This window comes from Rhincodon typus, chromosome 9 (genome assembly GCF_021869965.1).
Source record: "Rhincodon typus isolate 14 chromosome 9, sRhiTyp1.1, whole genome shotgun sequence".
Lineage (NCBI taxonomy): Eukaryota > Metazoa > Chordata > Chondrichthyes > Orectolobiformes > Rhincodontidae > Rhincodon > Rhincodon typus.
Window position 1 is genome coordinate 87,316,306 of NC_063340.1, and position 18,430 is coordinate 87,334,735.

Consider the following 18,430-nt stretch of genomic DNA (forward strand, 5'->3'; position numbering starts at 1 on the left):
CAACTCGAGGTTTGAAAGGGAAGCCAAAGGTAGGATGAAGTTCCACGTTTTTGATGGCTTGCAAAAGGCCATAAAACATAGGAGCAGAGTAGGCCATTCAGCCCATTGGGTTTGCTCTGCTATTCAATGAGATTGTGAGTGATTTTTTAATCCCTAGCTCCATTTTCCTTCTCTATAACCTTTGATTTCATTTGTGATTAAAAACTTCTTCTCAACCTTGAATATACTAAACCACCCAGCCTCAACAACCATCTGCGGTAAAGAATTCCATAGATTCGCTAAGTCTCTGTGAGAAGAAATTCCTCCTCATCTCTATTTTATATATGCAATCCCTTATTCAGAGATTATGTCCTCTGGTTCTAGACTCTTTAGAAGGGGAAACAACCTTTTTATGCATCTGCGCTGACAAATTCCCTAAGTATGTTTCAATAAGTTTGCCTTTCATTCTTCCATATTTGAACGAGAAAAGAACTAACCTACTCAACCCCACCTCATGAGACAATTCCTTGATATCTGGTATCAGCCTCCAATGCCAGTATATCTTTCCATAGATAGGGGGCCAAAACTGCTTACAGTGTTCTAGCTGTGGTCTAACCAGTGCCTTGAATAGAATTGCCAAAGCTTCCCTACTTTCATACTCCATAACCTTTTAAATAAAGGCCAACATTACACTTGCCTTCCCTATTACCCGCTGAGCTTAGATCCTTGCTGTTTGTGATTCATGGATGAGGCCTCCCAAATGCCTCTGTTCCATAGCTTTCTGCAGTTTATCTCCATTTAAAATTCCATAACATTGAAGAACTATTTAGTTGTGAACTTGTGATGCCAAGGCATACAAATCTATGGAACAAGTGCTTTAAAAAGAGACTAGAATAGTTAGGCCCTTGTTTGTGACTGGCATGGACACGATGGACTGAAGGGCCTTTTTCTGTGCTGTCGCTCTCTATGTCTCTGAATAATATTCAACTCTTCTATTCTTCCTGCCAAAGTGCATAACCGCACATTTTCTCACACTATATTCTATCTGCTATGTTTTTACCCACTTGCTTAAACTGTCTGTATCCATCTGCAGACTGTTTTTGTCATTCGCATCTCTTACCTTTCCATCTATTCTTGTCATCTGCAAATTTGGCTACAGTGCCTTCACTTTCCTCATCATAGTCATTAATGTATATTGTAAATAATTATGGTCCCAACACTGATTGTTGTGATGCTCCACGAATCACAGGTAGCCATCCTGAAAACACTTTCTACTAGCTAGCCAATCCCCTATCCATGCTAATATATTACCTCCAACACAATGGGCTGCTATCTCATTAAGTAGCCCAATGCCTTTATCTATCCTGCTTGTTAACTCCTCAAAGAAATGCTAGTAAATTGGTCAGGCATGATTTCCCCTTCATGCTGACTCTGTTTGATCGTGTTATGTATTTCTAAATGCTCTGCTTTTACATTCTTTGTAATATACTCTTAACAGTTTCCACAACATAACAGACATTAAGCAAATTAATCTATTGTTACCTTTTCTTTGTCCCCTTCCCTTTTTAATGAAAGGTTTTATGTTAGTAATTTTCCAGTCCTCTGGGGCATTTCCAGAACCTGACGATTCTTGGAAAATTACTACCAGTGCATTAACTATCTCTGTAGATACTTCTTTTAATATCTCAGTATGAATTACATCAAATCTAGTGGATGGATCTCTCTTTAGCCACATTAGTTTTCCTGTCACTTTTTCCTCAAAATAGTTATTATATTTCTTTTCTCTCCTCCTTGATTCCTCAGTATTAATGTTTGCTACTGTGAAGACGGATGCAAAAAAATGACTCAATTTCTCTGCCATTTCCTGGCTCCCCATTTCATTACAGGATCCACATAGTGTAGAAGCAGGCCATTCAGTCTACACTGACTCTCCAAAGTGCATCCCATCCAGGCCAGGCCTATCCCCCTCTGCTATCCTTGCATTTGCCATGGCTAATCTATCCAGCCTGCACATCCCTGGATACTATGGGCAATTTAGCACAACCAATCCACCTTAACCTGCACATCTTTAGACTGTGGGAAGAAACCCATGCAGACACAGGGAGAATGTACAAACTCCATTCAGAGAGTAACCTGAGTCTGGGATCAAACTCATGTTCCTGGTGCTGTGAGGCTGCAGTGCTAACCACTGAGCCACTGAGCCACTGTGCCACCCTGGCCTGTCTCTTTCTTTTTATATATTTAAGGAAGCTCTTGCTTTCCATCTTGATATTACTTGCAAGTTTAAACTCAAAGTTTATTTTCCCCTCAACATTATTTACTTTTTGGTTTTCTTTTGTTGCTTTTTAAAATATTCCCAGTCTTCTGGCTTTAACACTAATCTTGTCCATATTATATGTTTTCTCTTGCAGTTTGATGCTATCCTTAATGTCCCTGGTTCACGGTTGCCTCTTGCTAGAATCCTTCTTCTTTACCAGAATGACATCTAAAAGAATATGCCAGAACATGAAAACAATGCAATGTACCTCAGCCAACCTTGATCTGATTGAGATTTAAGGCAGTGTTGAAAATCATGCATACCTTTGACAGAATAAGTAAGGAGAAACTGTTTTCAGTGTGTTGATAACCTGAGGAACACAAGCTTAAGGCTGGTTGGTGAAAGAGCCGGAAATGGTCTGACATTAATAATTTTACACAGTAACTTGTTGTGATCTGGAACGTACTAGTTGAAAGTGTGATTGAGGCAGATTCAAGTTGTCAAAAAAAAATTTGAAAACAGAATTGAGCATAGAGTCATAGAGTTATACAACATGGAAACAGACACTTCGGTCCAACTCATCTGTGCTGACCAGATATCTTAAGCTGATCTAGTCCCATTTGCCAGCATTTGGCCCGTATCTCTCTAAACCCTTCCTATTCATATACCCATCCAGATGCCTTTTAAATGTTGTAATTGTACCAGCCTCCAACACTTCCTCTGGCAGCTCATTCCACATACGCACCACCTTCTGTGTGAAAAAGTTATCCCTTAGTCCCTTTTAAATTTTTCTCCTCTCACCTTAAATCTATGCCCCCTAGTTTTGGACACCCCTACCCTTGGAAAAAGACCTTGGCTTTTAACCCTATCCATGTTCCTCATGATTTTATAAACCTCTATAAGGTCACTCTCAGCGTCAGACACTGAGCAGTGATGGAAAAAGAGCAGAGGAAAAGACAAAAGAGAAAGTGCTAAAGGTATAATGTTATTGGCTTGCTAAAAAGACTTTTGCTGTGCTAGAATGTTCTTTGGATTCATTGACAGGAAATGATGTCACTGGCTGGGCCAGCATTTATTGCCTGTCCTTAGTTGCTCTTGAGAAGGTGGTGAGCTGCCTTCTTGAACCGCTGCAATCCATGCATTGTAGATAGATCCACAATGCTGTTAGGGAGGGAATTCCAGATCTTTGACCCGGCGATAGAGAAGGAATGGTGATATATTTCTAAGCCATGATGGTGGGTGGCTCAGAGGGGAACTTGCACGTTGTGGTTTTCCCATGTATCTCCTATCCAGATGGTAGTGACCATGGATTTGGAAGGTGCTGTCAAAGGAGGCTTGGTGAATTTCTGAAGCACACTGAGTATCAGTGGGGAAGGAAGTGGATGTTTGTGGATGAGGTGTCAGTCAAGCGTGTGGGTTTGTCCAGGAAGGTTTCAATCTTCTTGAATGTTGTCGATACTGCACCCATCCCGGCAACTGGGGAGTATTCCATCATACTCCTGACTTGTAGGTGGTGGGCAGGCTTTGGGGAGACAGGAGGTGAGTTAATTGCTACAGGATTCCTAGCTTCTATAAACTCTGTAGCTCTATAAACATCAGAACTCCTGATTTATTTATTAAATTTGACTCCTGGTCAGTTGGCTTCCTTTTCTTTATTATTCCAGATTTTCAGAGTTCAGGTTATGATTTTTACCTAACAGTGTTTAACAATTTGTTTCCCATCTGTGTCTAGGCTGAAGGAATACAAAAGTCATTCTCTCAGGCTCTGTTCATTGCCCCAGAAGCTGGGGGACAGCTTTGGTCCAAGGAAGTGCGGTTCACTTTTCCAGAAAATGTGGTGGTAGGCAGCGAAATCGCCCACATCACTGTGATCGGTAAGCCAGCCCTGGTTACTTCTATCAAGATCTCTGAATCTCCTCTTCAGAAGATGATAAAATCGCAATATAAGAATCAGATTTGAGCATCCAATCACTTAAGCCTATTTGATTGTTCAGCTCAATCAGTCCTAATTGGTACCTTTAATCCATTTACCTGCCTTCTCTTGACAGCTCTAACCAACAAAACGTATTCATTTAGGACTTGAAAACTCCTTTTGACTCCAAACGTGCACAGTTTCTTGGGGGACAGAGTTCCAGCTTGCCACTCTCCCTTATGTGAAAAATGCTTTTTGGTTTTATTACTTATTTTATGATCATTTCCCTTGTTCTTCATCCACCCATGAGAGGAAATCATTTCTCTATATCTACACAGTTAGGTCCTTTTAACATTCACAACAAGTTCATTAGATCTTCCCTCTTCTCATCATTTATTTAATCTTCAGTAGCCATGATGTGAAGGTGCTGGTGTTGGACTGTCAGAAGTCACATAACGCCAGGTTATTGTCCAATAGGTTTATCGGATATCACAAGCTTTCAGAGCACTGCTCCTTCATCAGGTGAAGTGAAGAAAGGCACACAGGCACAGGCAGAGATATCAATGGGCAGAGAGATCAAAAGATCATACAGTCAATCCTATGCCCCCACTTCTCTTCCTTAAACAACCACCAAACCTTAAACAGACCATTGTTCGTAACAAACTACCCGGCCTTCAGGACAACATCAACTGCAACACTATACAACCTGCCATGGCAACCTCTAGAAGACATGTCAGATCATCGACATGGACACTACCATCCCACGTAGGAACACCATCCAGCGCATGCACAGCAGATCCTCATGTGACTCGGCCGATGTTATCTATCTCAAACGCTGTGGGCAAGGATGCCCTGAGGCCTGGTTTATTGGCGAGAACATGCAGATGCTATGACAATGGATGAATGGACACTGTGCAACAATTGTCAGATGGGGATATTCCCTCTCCATCAGGGAGCACTTCAGCAGTCAAGGGCATTGAGCCTCCAATCTTTGGGCAAGCATCCTCCAAGGTGGACTTCAAGATACACAACAACAGAGAATCACTGAGCAGAGGCTGAGAGCCAAGTTCTGTACCCATGAAGATGGCCCCAACCATGATTTTGGGATCATGTCATGCTACATGTAACCCCACCATACTGTTCTGTATCTGTAAAATCTTCCTTACTGTCCTGTTTTAACACCATCACCTTGATAACTTGTTATAATCTCTCTACCTTAATTAGTTTATACAGTTTTGGATTACTCATTACTTTGGTCAGACCCTCAGCATGTGACTCTTATACCTAGCATGTTATTCCAGTCATTTGGTTTGTGTCCAGCACCATCTTATTTTTAATTTTGTGTAGTTATCTTTCTGCCTCAATTAATTGGATCATAACTTATCCCTTTCACTTGCTATTCAGCTGTTGACACTTTACTCACACCATCTGACACTTTTGATCACCTGCAGAGACTTATTATTCAGCGTGTCGACACTCCACTCACACCATTTGTATGATCTTTTGTTCTCTCTGCCTATTAATTCTGTGCCTTTGTGCTTTTGTTCACTTCACCTGATGAAGGAGCAGCGCTCCGAAAGCTTGTGATTTCAAATAAACCTGTTGGACTGTAACCTGGTATCGTGTGACTTCTGACTTAATCTTGACTGTGGTAGCATACAGATTACGTTGCTAAACCAGTGACCATGTTCTCGACATGCAAGTTTAAATCTCCATTATGGAACTGTTTGCATTGAAAGTGATAAGCGAAATGGATTCTCGAATTGAAAGATTTTCATCTGCATGGGTCAGTACACAAACCCAAGCAGCACTTTTGGGAAGGAAAGGTGCCATCCTTGTTCACTGTGTTCTCCACGTGACACCAATCCCACTTTTACCCTCTGAAACGAGGCTAACAAACCACTCAAATGTACCTTTGACAGACTTGTGTCCTCGTAGATAAAAAGGTGTATGATGTTTAAGGCTAGGAGTTGGGTGGTTATCAATTGAGTTGTACAAGATGAAGGTTGTTGTATGGAAATGTTTTAGTTGACTGCAATAAGCTACAGAGAACTTAAGGATGATTTAATGACAAATGATCATTGTTGTATATTTTATACTCGGTTTCTATGCAGAGATGACACTGATCTGTATGTGTGTAGCAGGTTTTATTCACAATGCTCTAAGATACCTGTTTCATTCATTTCTAGCTCATTGTTGACAATTCTTTCTACAGCTTTTTTCTACTTCTCTGAGTCCACATTGAAACTTAATCAAACGAGCATCAATTTCAATCAAACACTAAACCATCAAACACTGCAACCATAATTTTCATTAAGGCTAAGTCAGGGGAAAAAAAAAATTAGTTGAGGAATCAAGCATTTAAAGGTGGTCATGTATTTGACAATGACAAGGAGCTTGAGGAGAGACGCATAGACTTCAAGAACAGAAATGCTCCTCTCTGGAAAACAGTTAGCTGCGAGGCAACTGAATACAGGTCTTTGAAGTTATGAGTGGCTTTGCTTCGGTGCATGTAAAGAGAAGCTAGATTAAAGCATGTCAGCAGGAGGAATAGAACTGCACGCTGATAGGTGGAGTCAAATTGGAGGAAGCTGGGATGGAACATAAACACCATCACCAGTTGAGCTGAATGGCCTGTTTGTGTACTGTCTATATGAAGTGATGGGTTGACTGTGCCTTTATGACAAGAGAAAGCAGTGACACCAGAGTGCCCAAGGTAGGATGACAATACCTGTGGAGTGGGTGCCTTTCACAGTGCCAGCCAACAGCACCTACTAATGCTTAGCCTCTGACCAGTGGACAGATAAAATTTGATGTAGCCTTGGTGGTCAGTGTGGCAATAGGAGCAGGTATTCAACAACAAGGTGCTTCATAGATTACTGACAGATCTAGTGTCTAATTCACTGGGCTTTATCCTCCAATTATTAGCAATGCTTCCAGTTTCGAGAAGCATGTGTTTTTCATCTGAACACTATGCTCCGGCTAAGAGGTCTATTTTCAGCAAGATTCTTTATTCTTACAAAGAACCCATCTTTTTCTTCCTTCTGAATTCAATTGTTTTCACAGGACACATCTGCGTCTAATCTGTCTCATTTCTTAAACAGTCATTTTGTTTAGACTGTGATGTGGCCAGATATGGAGTATTTTCCAGTTTCTTTTCTTTTAATTTTGTCTGTCATTGTTCCCTGCCCTTGCCTGAGAACATTGTTCTGCATTTGGCTGCAGTTCAGTAGGTAGTGCTTGCCTCTGCCTGGAGTCATACAGTCATACAGCATGGAAATAGACCCTTCAGCCCAACTCGTCCATGCTGACCACGTTGCCAAACTGAACTAGTCCCATTTGCCTGCGTTTGGCCCATATCCCTCTAAATCTTTCCTGTCCATGTACCTATCCAAATGTCTTTTAAATGTTGTAATTGTACCCCCCTCTACCACTTCCTCTGGCAGCTTATTTCATAAATGCACTGCCCTCTGTGTGAAAGAGTTATGCCTCAGGCCCCTTTTAAATCTTTGCCCTCTCACCTTTAACCTATGCCCCCTAGGGACTCCCCTGCCCCCTAATCACCTTGTCTATGCCCCTCATGATTTTATAAACCTCTATAAGGCCACTCCTCAGCCTCCTACACTTCAGGTGGAAAATAGTCCCAGCCTATACAGCCTCTCCTTATAACTGAAATCTTCCAGTCTCAGTAACATCCTTGTAAATCCTTTTCGCACCCTTCTCAGTTCAATAGCACCCTTCCTAGCACAAGGTGAAGGGTCACTCGGCCTGAAACATTAACTCTGACTTCTCTCCACGGATACTGCTGACCTGGTGAGCTTTTCCAGCAATTTCAGTTTTTGATTTTCATTTTTGTTTCTGATTTACTGCATCCACAATTCTTTTGGTTTTTAATTTGCCCAGAATTATGTGCTGTTGTTCAAAACATATTCTAGCATGTTGTTCAAATGGCCCTACATTGTTGATCAACTGGGATGGAGTATTTCAGCAATTAAGAGAGGCTGGATAAGTCCTCCAGCTCCACACTTTGTTATCTCTGACTCCAGCATCTGCAGTTCTTGCTATCTTTGGATCAACTTGGGTTATTTTCTTTAGAGCAGAGACGTCTGAGAAACAACCTGATGGAGTTGTATAAAATTATGAGGGTCATGGACACAGCGGATAGAAAGCAGCTTAGTCAAAGGGTCAATAACAGGGGGACATAATTTTAAGACGGAAGGCAGGAGGTTGAGAGTGGTTTTGAGGAAACATTTCTTCACCCAGAGGGTGGTGAGGGTCTGGAATGCGCTGCCTGTGAGGGTATTTGAGGTGGGAAACCTCACAACCTTTAAAAAGTACTTGGATGAGCACTGAAGTGTCATAACATTCAAGGCTTTGGGCCTAGTGTGGGAAAGTAGGATAAGTGGAGATTTAGTGTAGCTTTGGCAGTGCAGACACAATGGGCCAAAGGGCCTTTTCTGTACCGTAGGATTCTATGATTCTATAACTATGTCAGGGTATCACAACAGGAACTGGTCCTCCATGGGTACAATATCTGTGAGAGGAGGTTGGACAGCTTGCAGGGAGGGGGAATCCCTGTCGATTTTCCTACTGCTAAACTGAGGAACGCTGGAAGCAGATATGATGCTCAGTCTTCACCTCAACAGCAGTTCAATTAACACTCGGGTTGATAATCTTAAATGAAGAGAAAGCTTTTCATTTATTTTCCTTAAGTAGATGCTTGATTCTAGGGGCTATCTGATGATAGTAAAATGTTAAAGAGTTAGATGGGAGGAAATAGGTTTCCACTGTTAGTGAGTTGAGACCTTTAGGAACTTTGAGCCAGGTTGTTTGGAGATGGTGTCAGGAAGTACTTTCCACACACAAAAGGTAGTGGATAATCTCCCCTCAAAAATATATTGAACCAGTTGAGAATTTTGTCAGTAGGGGTAAGAATAAAAAACATTTGACACTTATGCAGTGGCCTTAATGTACTAAAACCACCAAACTAGCTTTCCAAGACAACAAAGTGTAGAGCTGGATGAACACAGCAGGCCAAGCAGCATCAGAGGAGCAGGAAAGCTGATATTTCGGGTCTGGACCCTTCTTCAGAAAAGAAAACAAGCTTTCCAGGAGCATTTTAAAACATGTCACCGAGCGACATCAGGAGATTTTAGGGCAGATTCTTGGTCAAACAGATAGGTTTAAAGGAGGAAAGTGAGACAGAGAGGCAGAGTCAGGTTTAGGGAGGGAATTCCAGGGTTTAGGGCACAGGCAGCTCAGGACACCCATAGTGGACCGATTATACTGCACAAGAGGCCAGAATGAGAGTATTGCAGACATTGCAGTGTTGTGAAACTTACAGAGATAGGAAGGCCCGAGGCCGCAGAGAGATTTGGAAACAGGGATGACAATTTTACATTCAAGGTGCTACTTGTGACTAAGAGTTAATGTTGGCCACTAAGCACAGGGGTGATATGAGAATGGGACTTGGTGCGAACATACTTGATTAACAGAGTTTCAGATGACTTAAAGCTTACAGAATATAGACTGTGGGAGATCAGTCCCAAGTGTGTTGGAACGGCCAAGCTTGGAGGTAATGAAGACATGAATGAGATTTTATATATAAAATGAGATAAGTCGGGGAGAAATTGGGTGAATTTATTAGAAGATCCAGAGAAAAGTATGAAAATACATCAGGGTCAAAGGCAGGTAAGTGGAACTCCTTCAGAAAATATTTAAAATCTGGAGGACCATGTAATTAAACAAGGAGTTAGAAGAGCTTTTGTGTTGCATGTTCACACACCAGCACTGTTAATGTCATGACTGGATAAGGCTTTGCACATTCTTGAAGTAGTAATAATCCTTGACTACTGGCATTTTGTTTCAATGCTGAAACTAGAGTGTTCCAAGCCAAGTAATACATGCAATTATATATAGGACCAGGAGGAGGCCATTTAGTTTATTGAGTCTGTTCTATCACTCTGCTTTCATGGTTAACCTACAACCTAACTCCATAAACCAGCCCATGTCCCAAACTGCTTTGGTTAAGAAAAATTCATCTGTCTCAGGTAAACATTTAAGAATTGATTGAGCTTCCATTTGCAAAAGAAAGTTATAAACATTGCCTGCCTTTGTGTATAGAATTTCTTTTTGAGTTTTACTCCTGAAAGGTCTGCCTCTAAGTTTGAGGTTCTGTGCTCTAGTTGTGGCTTGTCTGACCAGCAAGAATAGCTTTCTGTATAGTCTGTTCTCCTTCAATTTTTTTTTAATCTATTCAACCTATTTTTCCCCTAATCAGCCTGTTCAGGGACATTATTATATGCCTTAAGAGTAGGTGGGATTTGAACCTGGGTCTTCTGGTTCAAAGGTAGAGACACTACCACTGCACCACAAGAGGGGCCCTGGTTGTCTTTAATATCTTGATAACTTCAATCAACTCTCCTCTTCACCTTCTAAATACCAGAGAGTATAACCCTGGTTTATGATCGCTCCTCTCCTGTAGGCAGAAGAGTTAAGTCACAAGAGCTGTTAACAAAGCTTTTCATGTGCACTAAATATAAATTCAGTTCTCTGCAGCATTACCCAAATGTTATGGAAGTTCTTATGCGTTAGAATTCTGTGTCTGGGCATTCGTAGTCTGGGCACTTTCATTGGAAGCAAATAAACCTGAAATGCATCACCGGTCCTCCATTTCTCTTTAATGCATTGGCTTCAGCAGCATTGAAAACTTATCAAATGAGCTACTGACTCCCTTGGGGGCCACCACTTCATATAAGTATAAATGAGCCGGGGACCGAGCCAGGAATCTGGGAGTAGTTGAGTTTGCTCCAGCTGGAAATCTCTCATCAGCTTAGATCCTTCCATATTGTACTTTCTACATTTTTCTTCCAAGGACTTTTGATTAGTATCCAACTCTGAGACCTCTTTATGACTGTTTTTGGTGTCAGCCTTGACTCAGTAGGTAGCACAGTCACCTTTGCGTAAGAAGGTCAGGAGCTGTTCCAAAAGCTGGGGAATACAGTTCATGCTGGTACTCCCAGTGCAGAACAAAGAGTCACGCAGGCTCTTGTTTTCTCTCTTTGGATGCAGCCTGACCCTCTGTGATCTCCAGAACTTTTTGTTTTCAGTGCAAAGGGACTATAATGCTATTAGAGTGACTGCCAGAAACCAAGACCCCCTCCAGTCCTCTCAGGAGGATGTTAATGATCCAGAGGCACTACTTCAGAGAGGGGCATGGGAGCTCTCCCCATTGTTCTGATTAATACAAAGACCATAAGCTGTAGGAGCAGAACTAGGCCATTCAGCCCATCAACTCTACCATTCAGTGAGATTACTTATCAGATAGTCCTCAATTCCACTCCCTACCTTTTCCCCGTAATCCTTATTGATTAAAATCTGTCTATCTCAACCTTGAATATACTTAATGACCCAGCCTCAACAGCCCTCTGCAGCAAACAATTCCACAGATTCACCATGCTCAGAAAAAAAAAAATCCTCCATGCTTTATGCTGAGATTATACCCTCTGGTCCCTCAAGTGGAAACAATCTCTCTGTTCCGAAGAGGTATCATGCCGGAATCAAATGTTAATTCTGTTTTTCTCTCCAGAGATGCTAACAGACCTGCTGAGTTTCTCCAGCCCACTTTTGGAATACTGAGTTCAATTCTGATCATCCTTCTGTAGGAAAGATGTTGTTAAATTTGAAAGGGGTGCAGAAAAGATTTACATGCATATGGCTGGGACTGGAGGGTTTGAGCTAAAGGGAGAGGCTTAATAGACTGGGGTTATTTTCCCTGGAGTATTGGAGGCTGAGAGGTGATCTTATAGAGGTTTATAAAAACATGAGGGTCATGGATAGAGTGAATAGCCAAGGTCTTTTCCCCAGGATAGGGGAGTCCAAAACTAGAGCGCATATGTTTAAAGTGAGAGGGGAAAGATATAAACGAAACCTAAGGGGCAGCTTTTTCACTCAGAGATTGGTGCGTGTGTGGATTAAGCTGCCAAAGGAAGTGTTGGAGGCTGGTACAATTACAACATTCAACAGGCATCTGGAAGTGTACATGAATAGAGGGATATGAGCCAATTGCTGGCAAATGGAACTAGATTAATTTAGGATATCTGGTCAGCAAGGACAAGTTGGATCTAAGGGTCTGTTTCCCTGATGTAAGATGCTATGACTCTATTACACAGTGTTGGTTTCTCTCTGCAGTTACCTTGTCAAACTCACTTTGAATCTTGTATGTTTCACTTCTGTCTACTCTCATTCTTCTAAACTACAATGAGTACAAGCTCAAGCCCCTAAGCAAATCCCTCCACACCCTGGATCAATCTAACAAGCCTTCTCTGGGCTGCCTCCAATGACAGCACATGTTTCCTTAGATAAGGAGTCCAGAACGGTTCACAATCTGTGGAAAGAAAGTTTCAGATCCACGACCCTTCTTCAGAATAGGCCCAAAATGTTAACTCTGATTTCTCTTCACAGATGCTGCCAGATCTGCTGAGTTTTTCCAGCAATTTGTGTTTTTCTTTCTGATTTTCAGCTTCTACAGTTCTTTGGATTTTTTGTTTTGGGTTCACAATCCATTCCTTCCAAAGATTTGGTGCTCAATGCATGTTAAAGCAACGTTGTCACTTTATCTATTTATTTTAGTTCAAGCAGTTTGTGAATTCAAATTTTTAAATTAACATCTTAATAATTCATAGTTTTTTTAAAAAATCTCATGCTTTGGATCTTGAAATCATCTGGAATGAGCCACAGAGTGATAGAGCTGTACAGCACAGAAACAGACCCTTTGGCTAAACTCGTCAATGTTGACCAGATATCCTAAACTAATCTAGTCCCATTTGCCAGCATTTGGCCCATTACTCTCCAAACCCTTCCTATTCATGTAGCCCATCAAGATGCCTTTTAAATGCTGTAATTGTACCAGCCTTCACCACTTCCTCTGGCAGCTCATTCCATACACGCACCACCCTGTGAGTGAAAAAGTTGCCCCTGATGTTCCTTTTAAATCTTTCCCCTCTCACCTTAAACCGGTGCCCTCTAGTTTTGGACTCTCTACCCTGGGAAAAGACATCTATTTTAGCCTCTACATGCCTCTCATGATTTTATAAGCCTCTACAAGGTCACCCCTCAGCCTCCAGGGATGCTCCAGGGAAAATAGCCCCAGCTTGTTCAGCCCCTACCTATAGCTCAAACCCTCCAGGCCCGGCAACATCCTTGTAAATCTTTTCTAAACCCTTTCAAGTTTTACAACATCTTTCCTAAAGCAGGGAGACCAGAACTGAATGGAATATTCCAAAAGTGATCTAACAGTGTTCTCTACAGCCGCAATGATTTTTAAAATGGAATCCTAGTTTCTCAGGAAAGCATTGGTCAGTATGTATCAAGTTTAGCTAAAAGATCAAAAATTGGTCTGCTTCTTTTTCCACAAACGTTGCCATTATCACTCAATGTCCACTGAAAGACAGTTCTGATGCTTGTATCTTTGTGGGATTTTACTGTGCAAAAGTGGCTTTATTTGATTAAAAGAAAATCACCTTTGGGATATAGGTGCCACTGTCCAGGGCAGCTTTTATTGGGCATCACAAATTGGTCTTGAAACGATCATGGTGAGCTGCCTTCCTGAACTCCTGCAGCGCATGTGGTATAACTCCACTCAGAGCGAGGTGAGGAAAAGGGATTGTGGGACTTGCACTCAGTCACAGAAAACCAACAACGGTATTGTTCCAATTCAGGGTGTTGTGGTACTCCCATGGATCTGCTGTCCTTGCCTTTCGAGGTGGTAGAGATCATGGATTTAAAATGTATTGTTGAAGTACGTCGGTGAGTTATAGAATTTTACAGTATAGAGCGTGGCCATATGACCCATCGTGGCTGTCCTGGCTCTCAAAATAGCTACCCAGCTAGTCCCACTCTCCAGCCCTATCTCTATAGACCTCTAACATCATCACTTTCAAATATATATCCATCTCTCTTTTGAAATCTCCTGTGGAATCTGCCTCCATCACTCTCCAAAGCAGTGCATTCCAAATCCTAACCTCTCTCTGCATAAAGAAGTTTCTCCTCATCTCACTCCTAGCTCTCTTGTTAACAATTTTGAAATTTTGACCCCCTAGTTACTGACATACCAACTAGGGGAAACAGAATATCTTTCTTTACCCTGTCAAAATTGTTCATTATTTTGAATACCTCCAATGAGGTGACCTCTTAATCTTGTCTGCTCCAAGGAGAATAAGACTAATTCCTCTAATCTTTCCTTGTATCTAAAATCTCTTATTCCTGATATAATTCTGGTAAATCCCCTTTGCACCTCTCTCGGAACTTTAATGTTCTTGCTTAAATAAAGTGCCCAGAACTGAATGCAAGACTCCAAATGTGATCTGACCGCATTGCTGGTAGAAATCCCACCTGCCTCAGACATGTGTCATAACATATCTGAACAGGTTGACTGAAAAATATTTGCACTCTGCTACCCCTGTCAGAGAGTCACAGAGTCTACAGTACAGGAAAAAGGCCCTTCAGCCTTCCATCTGCATCCAATGACTCTACTCCCATTTCCCAGCTCTTGGCTCATAGTATGGATCATGGAAGAAGTGAATGTTGAAGGTGGAAGATGGGGTACCAGTCAAGCAGGTTGCTTTGTCCTGGATGGTGATGAGCCTTTTGAGTGTTGTTGGAACTGTTTTCATAACTGATTTCCCTCTGTCTGTCTTTTTTGGCTGGAAAGCATTAAAGGGGCGTCTTCCTCAAACATGGCCTGAAAATGTTTGAATGAGCTAATGCCTGGGCCATCCTATATACGAGCCAGCTGTTGTAAAGGTTCCTACGTTCCTGCATTCCCTGATAACTGGGCTGCCGTGACCTTTCCACCTGTACTGAGCAATACCTGCCGGGAATGTGTGTTCACCACACTCACTGTCACGATAGACACTAAAAGGTCAGCCACTCGGGTCAGTCGTCCAGTGGAAGAGACCTCCCATCAGAATGAATAGACCAATAAGTAACTCCAGACTGGACATGGGCTGCCCCTTAACCCTCACTGCCCACCTGGGGAACTTCCGTAGTTTGTTCAAAGTCCTATCTGGCATCTTGACTGACACACCTCTTGTCCAGGAAGTAACAGGTCAAAATTGTGCATAGTCAATGAGGAAACAGTTGCTCCAACAACAATTTGATTCATTATCCAGACTCTGTTCAGTACAGCCTTATCTTCACTGGCCGATTTTGAGACTTTAAGACTATTTTTACAAAATGAGTACAGGCCCAGATTATGGCAGAATATTTATCTCTTTGGGAACTGGGTCAGTTTGTGGCAATTGCATTTCAAGGGCAAACTAAATGCATTATGAGAACTGTTTCTCTCTTTCAGGTGATGTCCTTGGACCTTCCATCAATGGAATCGAGGACCTTCTTCAGATGCCTTATGGATGTGGTGAACAAAATATGATCAGATTTGCTCCAAACGTGTATATTTTGCAATACCTAACAGCCATTAACCAAGTTAATGAGGAGATTAAGGAGAAGGCTTTGTCGTATTTGATGCAAGGTGGGTTTTGTCCTTTGATGATTGTGACAGTGGGGCTGACAGCCACATGGGCAGGAGGAGGAATGTTCAGACTGCTGGAAGCCCTGAAAAAAAGGACTGGATAGATCCAGATTCGGGAAAATCTGAAGTATTGGCTTAGGGAGGGTTTTGAAAGCTCGGGGGCATGAGTGGGTGGTGATGGAGTTTTGGAGAGTGGGTTTTTCAGAGCCAGCAGTTGGGAAGTAAGGGAGGTGTACTATCATCTGATGAGATGGGGAGTGGTGTCGTTGTAAAGGGCACTCCCAGTGGACAGTAACACCCCTTTCTTCCCTCCATTTTAAAGCTTCCTTACACAGGTAGTATGCCCACTCCCATGCAACTGCCATACCAGCTGGGGTTTGGTGAGGACAGGGTGGATGGAGCTGCTACCGATCCCAATAACTCTTAATTATTTATTTACAAATGGTGGATAGGTTTCTTATTTTAGCATCTGCCCAACCTCTATTATTGGGTCAATGTGCGCCAACAAAAGTAAGTCAGACTTTGCAAATTCCTCCTGCACATTGTTAAGCCTGTTCTGTCCATTTCTATATATTGCCTTTCTTCCGAAATGGCAGCACAAACATAAGTGCACAAGAAAAACGAGCAGTATTAGACAAGACTGAATGGAGAGCCATCTGCACCTATTTTTTAATTCACTCATGGGACATGGGCTTCGCTGGCAGGCCAGCATTTATTGCCTGTCCCTGGTTGCCCCTTGAGAAGGTGGTGGTGAGCTGCCTTCTTGAACCGCTGCAGTCCATGTGCTGTAAATAGACACATGTTAGGGAAAGTGTTCCTGGATTTTGACCCTGTGACACTGATGGAATGACAATATATTTCCAAGTCAGGATGGTGAATGGCTTGGAGGGAAATTTGCAGGTGGTGGTGTTCCCATGTATCTGCTGCCCTTGACCTTCTAGCTGGAAGTGGTTGTGGGTTTGGAAGGTGTTGTCTAAGGATTGTTGATGAATTTCTGCAGAGCATCTTGTAGATAGTACACACTGCTGCTACTGAGCGTCAGCAGTGGAGAGAGTGGATGTTTCTGGATGTGGTCTCAATCAAGCAGGCTACTTTATCCTGGATGGTTTCAAATTTCTTTACTGCAGAGTGTAGATCTGAGCCGTTGGTTGTAGGATCTCTTAACTCTGTCTATTATTTGCTGCTTATGCTGTTTTGCATGCAAGTAGTTCTGTTTGGTGGCTTCAGCAGGTTGACACCTTATTTTCAGGTATATCTGGTGCCGCTCCTAGCATGCCCTCCTGCACTCTCCATTCAACCAGGGTTGATCCCCTGGCTTGATGGTAATGGTTGAGTGAGGGATATGCCGGGCCATGAGGTTACAGATTGTGCTGGAGTACAATTCTCCTGCTTTTAGCAACCTTACAGCGTCTCGTGGATGCCCAGTCTTGAGTTGCTAGATCTGTTCAAAGTCTGCCCCGTTTGGCACGGCGATAATGCCACACAACACGATGGAAGGTGGGACTTTGTCTCCCAAACGACTGTGCACTGGTCACTCTTACCGATACTGTCATGGCAGATTGGTAAGGATAAGATCAAGTATGTTTTTCCCTCTTGTTGGTTCCCTCACCACCTGCCGCAGACCCAGTCTAGCAGCTATGTCCTTTAGGACCCCGACCAGCTCGATCTGTAGTACTTCTGCCGAGCCACTCTTGGTGGTGGACATTGAAATCCCCCACCCAGAGTACATTTTGTGCCCTTGCCATCCTCAGTGCTTCTCCAAGTGTTGTTCAACATGGAGGAATACTGATTCACCAGCTGAAGGAGGATAGTACGTGGTAATCAGCAGGAGGTTTCCTTACTCATTTTTAACCTGAAGCCATGAGACACCATGGGGTCCAGAGTCAATGTTCAAGACTCCCAGAGTAACTCCCTCCCGACTGTAAACCAATGCTGCCACCTCTGCTGGGTCTATCCTGCCATGGGGACAGGACATTTCCAGGGATGGTGATGGTGGTGTCTGGAACATTAAAACGGTCATAGTTGAGCATGGACTTGAAATACACTTTCCTCCAACTCCCCATCTCCCTGGATCAAAAATCTGTCTACCCCAACTTTCAATCTCTACAAAAGATGGATCAACTACAATGATTTGGTATGGAACCTTCTAAAGACTCACAACCATTTAATTAAAGAAATTTCTCCTCATTTCAGCCCTGAATGATCAACACTTTATCCTGAGCCTGTGCCCTATGTTTTAGATTCCCCAGTCAGCAAAAAAAGTTTTCATGCTGTCTTATTCTCTCTGTCTCTCATTGTTACATTATCCCCTGTCAAACCCCTTCCCAGCATTATGTAGTTCAATGAGATTGTTCTTCGAAACTCCAGAGATTATAGGTCCAATTTGCTCTGTCTCTCGCCATTGGTCAGTTCTCTCATCCCCTGGGACCTACTTATTGAAACTTCACTCCAACACAAGTCTATCCTTCCTATCTGACCCCCTACCATCAATGGTTGGATTCAATTTCCCTCTCAGTCTCCATCCAGTTGTCAGTTTATAATCTTGTTATTCAGGTTACCAAAGGGAGTTGACATACCAAAGATCGGATGGTTCCTTCAGTGCTTTTGGAAATTCTGATCCTTCCGGAAGTACTTGGTAAGAAATTTTTTGGCGCAAAATAACTGAATGCCCCTTCCATTTATACCTCTGGTTACAAAGCTCTCATTCACTTGGTTGTGGAAACAACCCAAAAATATTCTGTTGCACGGTTTA

The 18,430-nt window shown here is 42.4% G+C and overlaps 1 protein-coding gene across 1 annotated transcript in view; it reads left to right on the forward strand.

Annotated features, from left to right (window-relative positions):
* Nucleotides 1–18,430, forward strand: part of cd109 (CD109 molecule) — a 184,539-nt gene that overhangs the window by 135,629 nt on the left and 30,480 nt on the right. Inside the window, exons 16-18 of the mRNA XM_048600918.1 lie at nucleotides 3,969–4,110; nucleotides 15,502–15,678; nucleotides 18,232–18,313. Of these exons, the coding sequence (XP_048456875.1) occupies nucleotides 3,969–4,110; nucleotides 15,502–15,678; nucleotides 18,232–18,313 (401 nt within the window). The remainder of the gene's footprint in view (nucleotides 1–3,968; nucleotides 4,111–15,501; nucleotides 15,679–18,231; nucleotides 18,314–18,430) is intronic.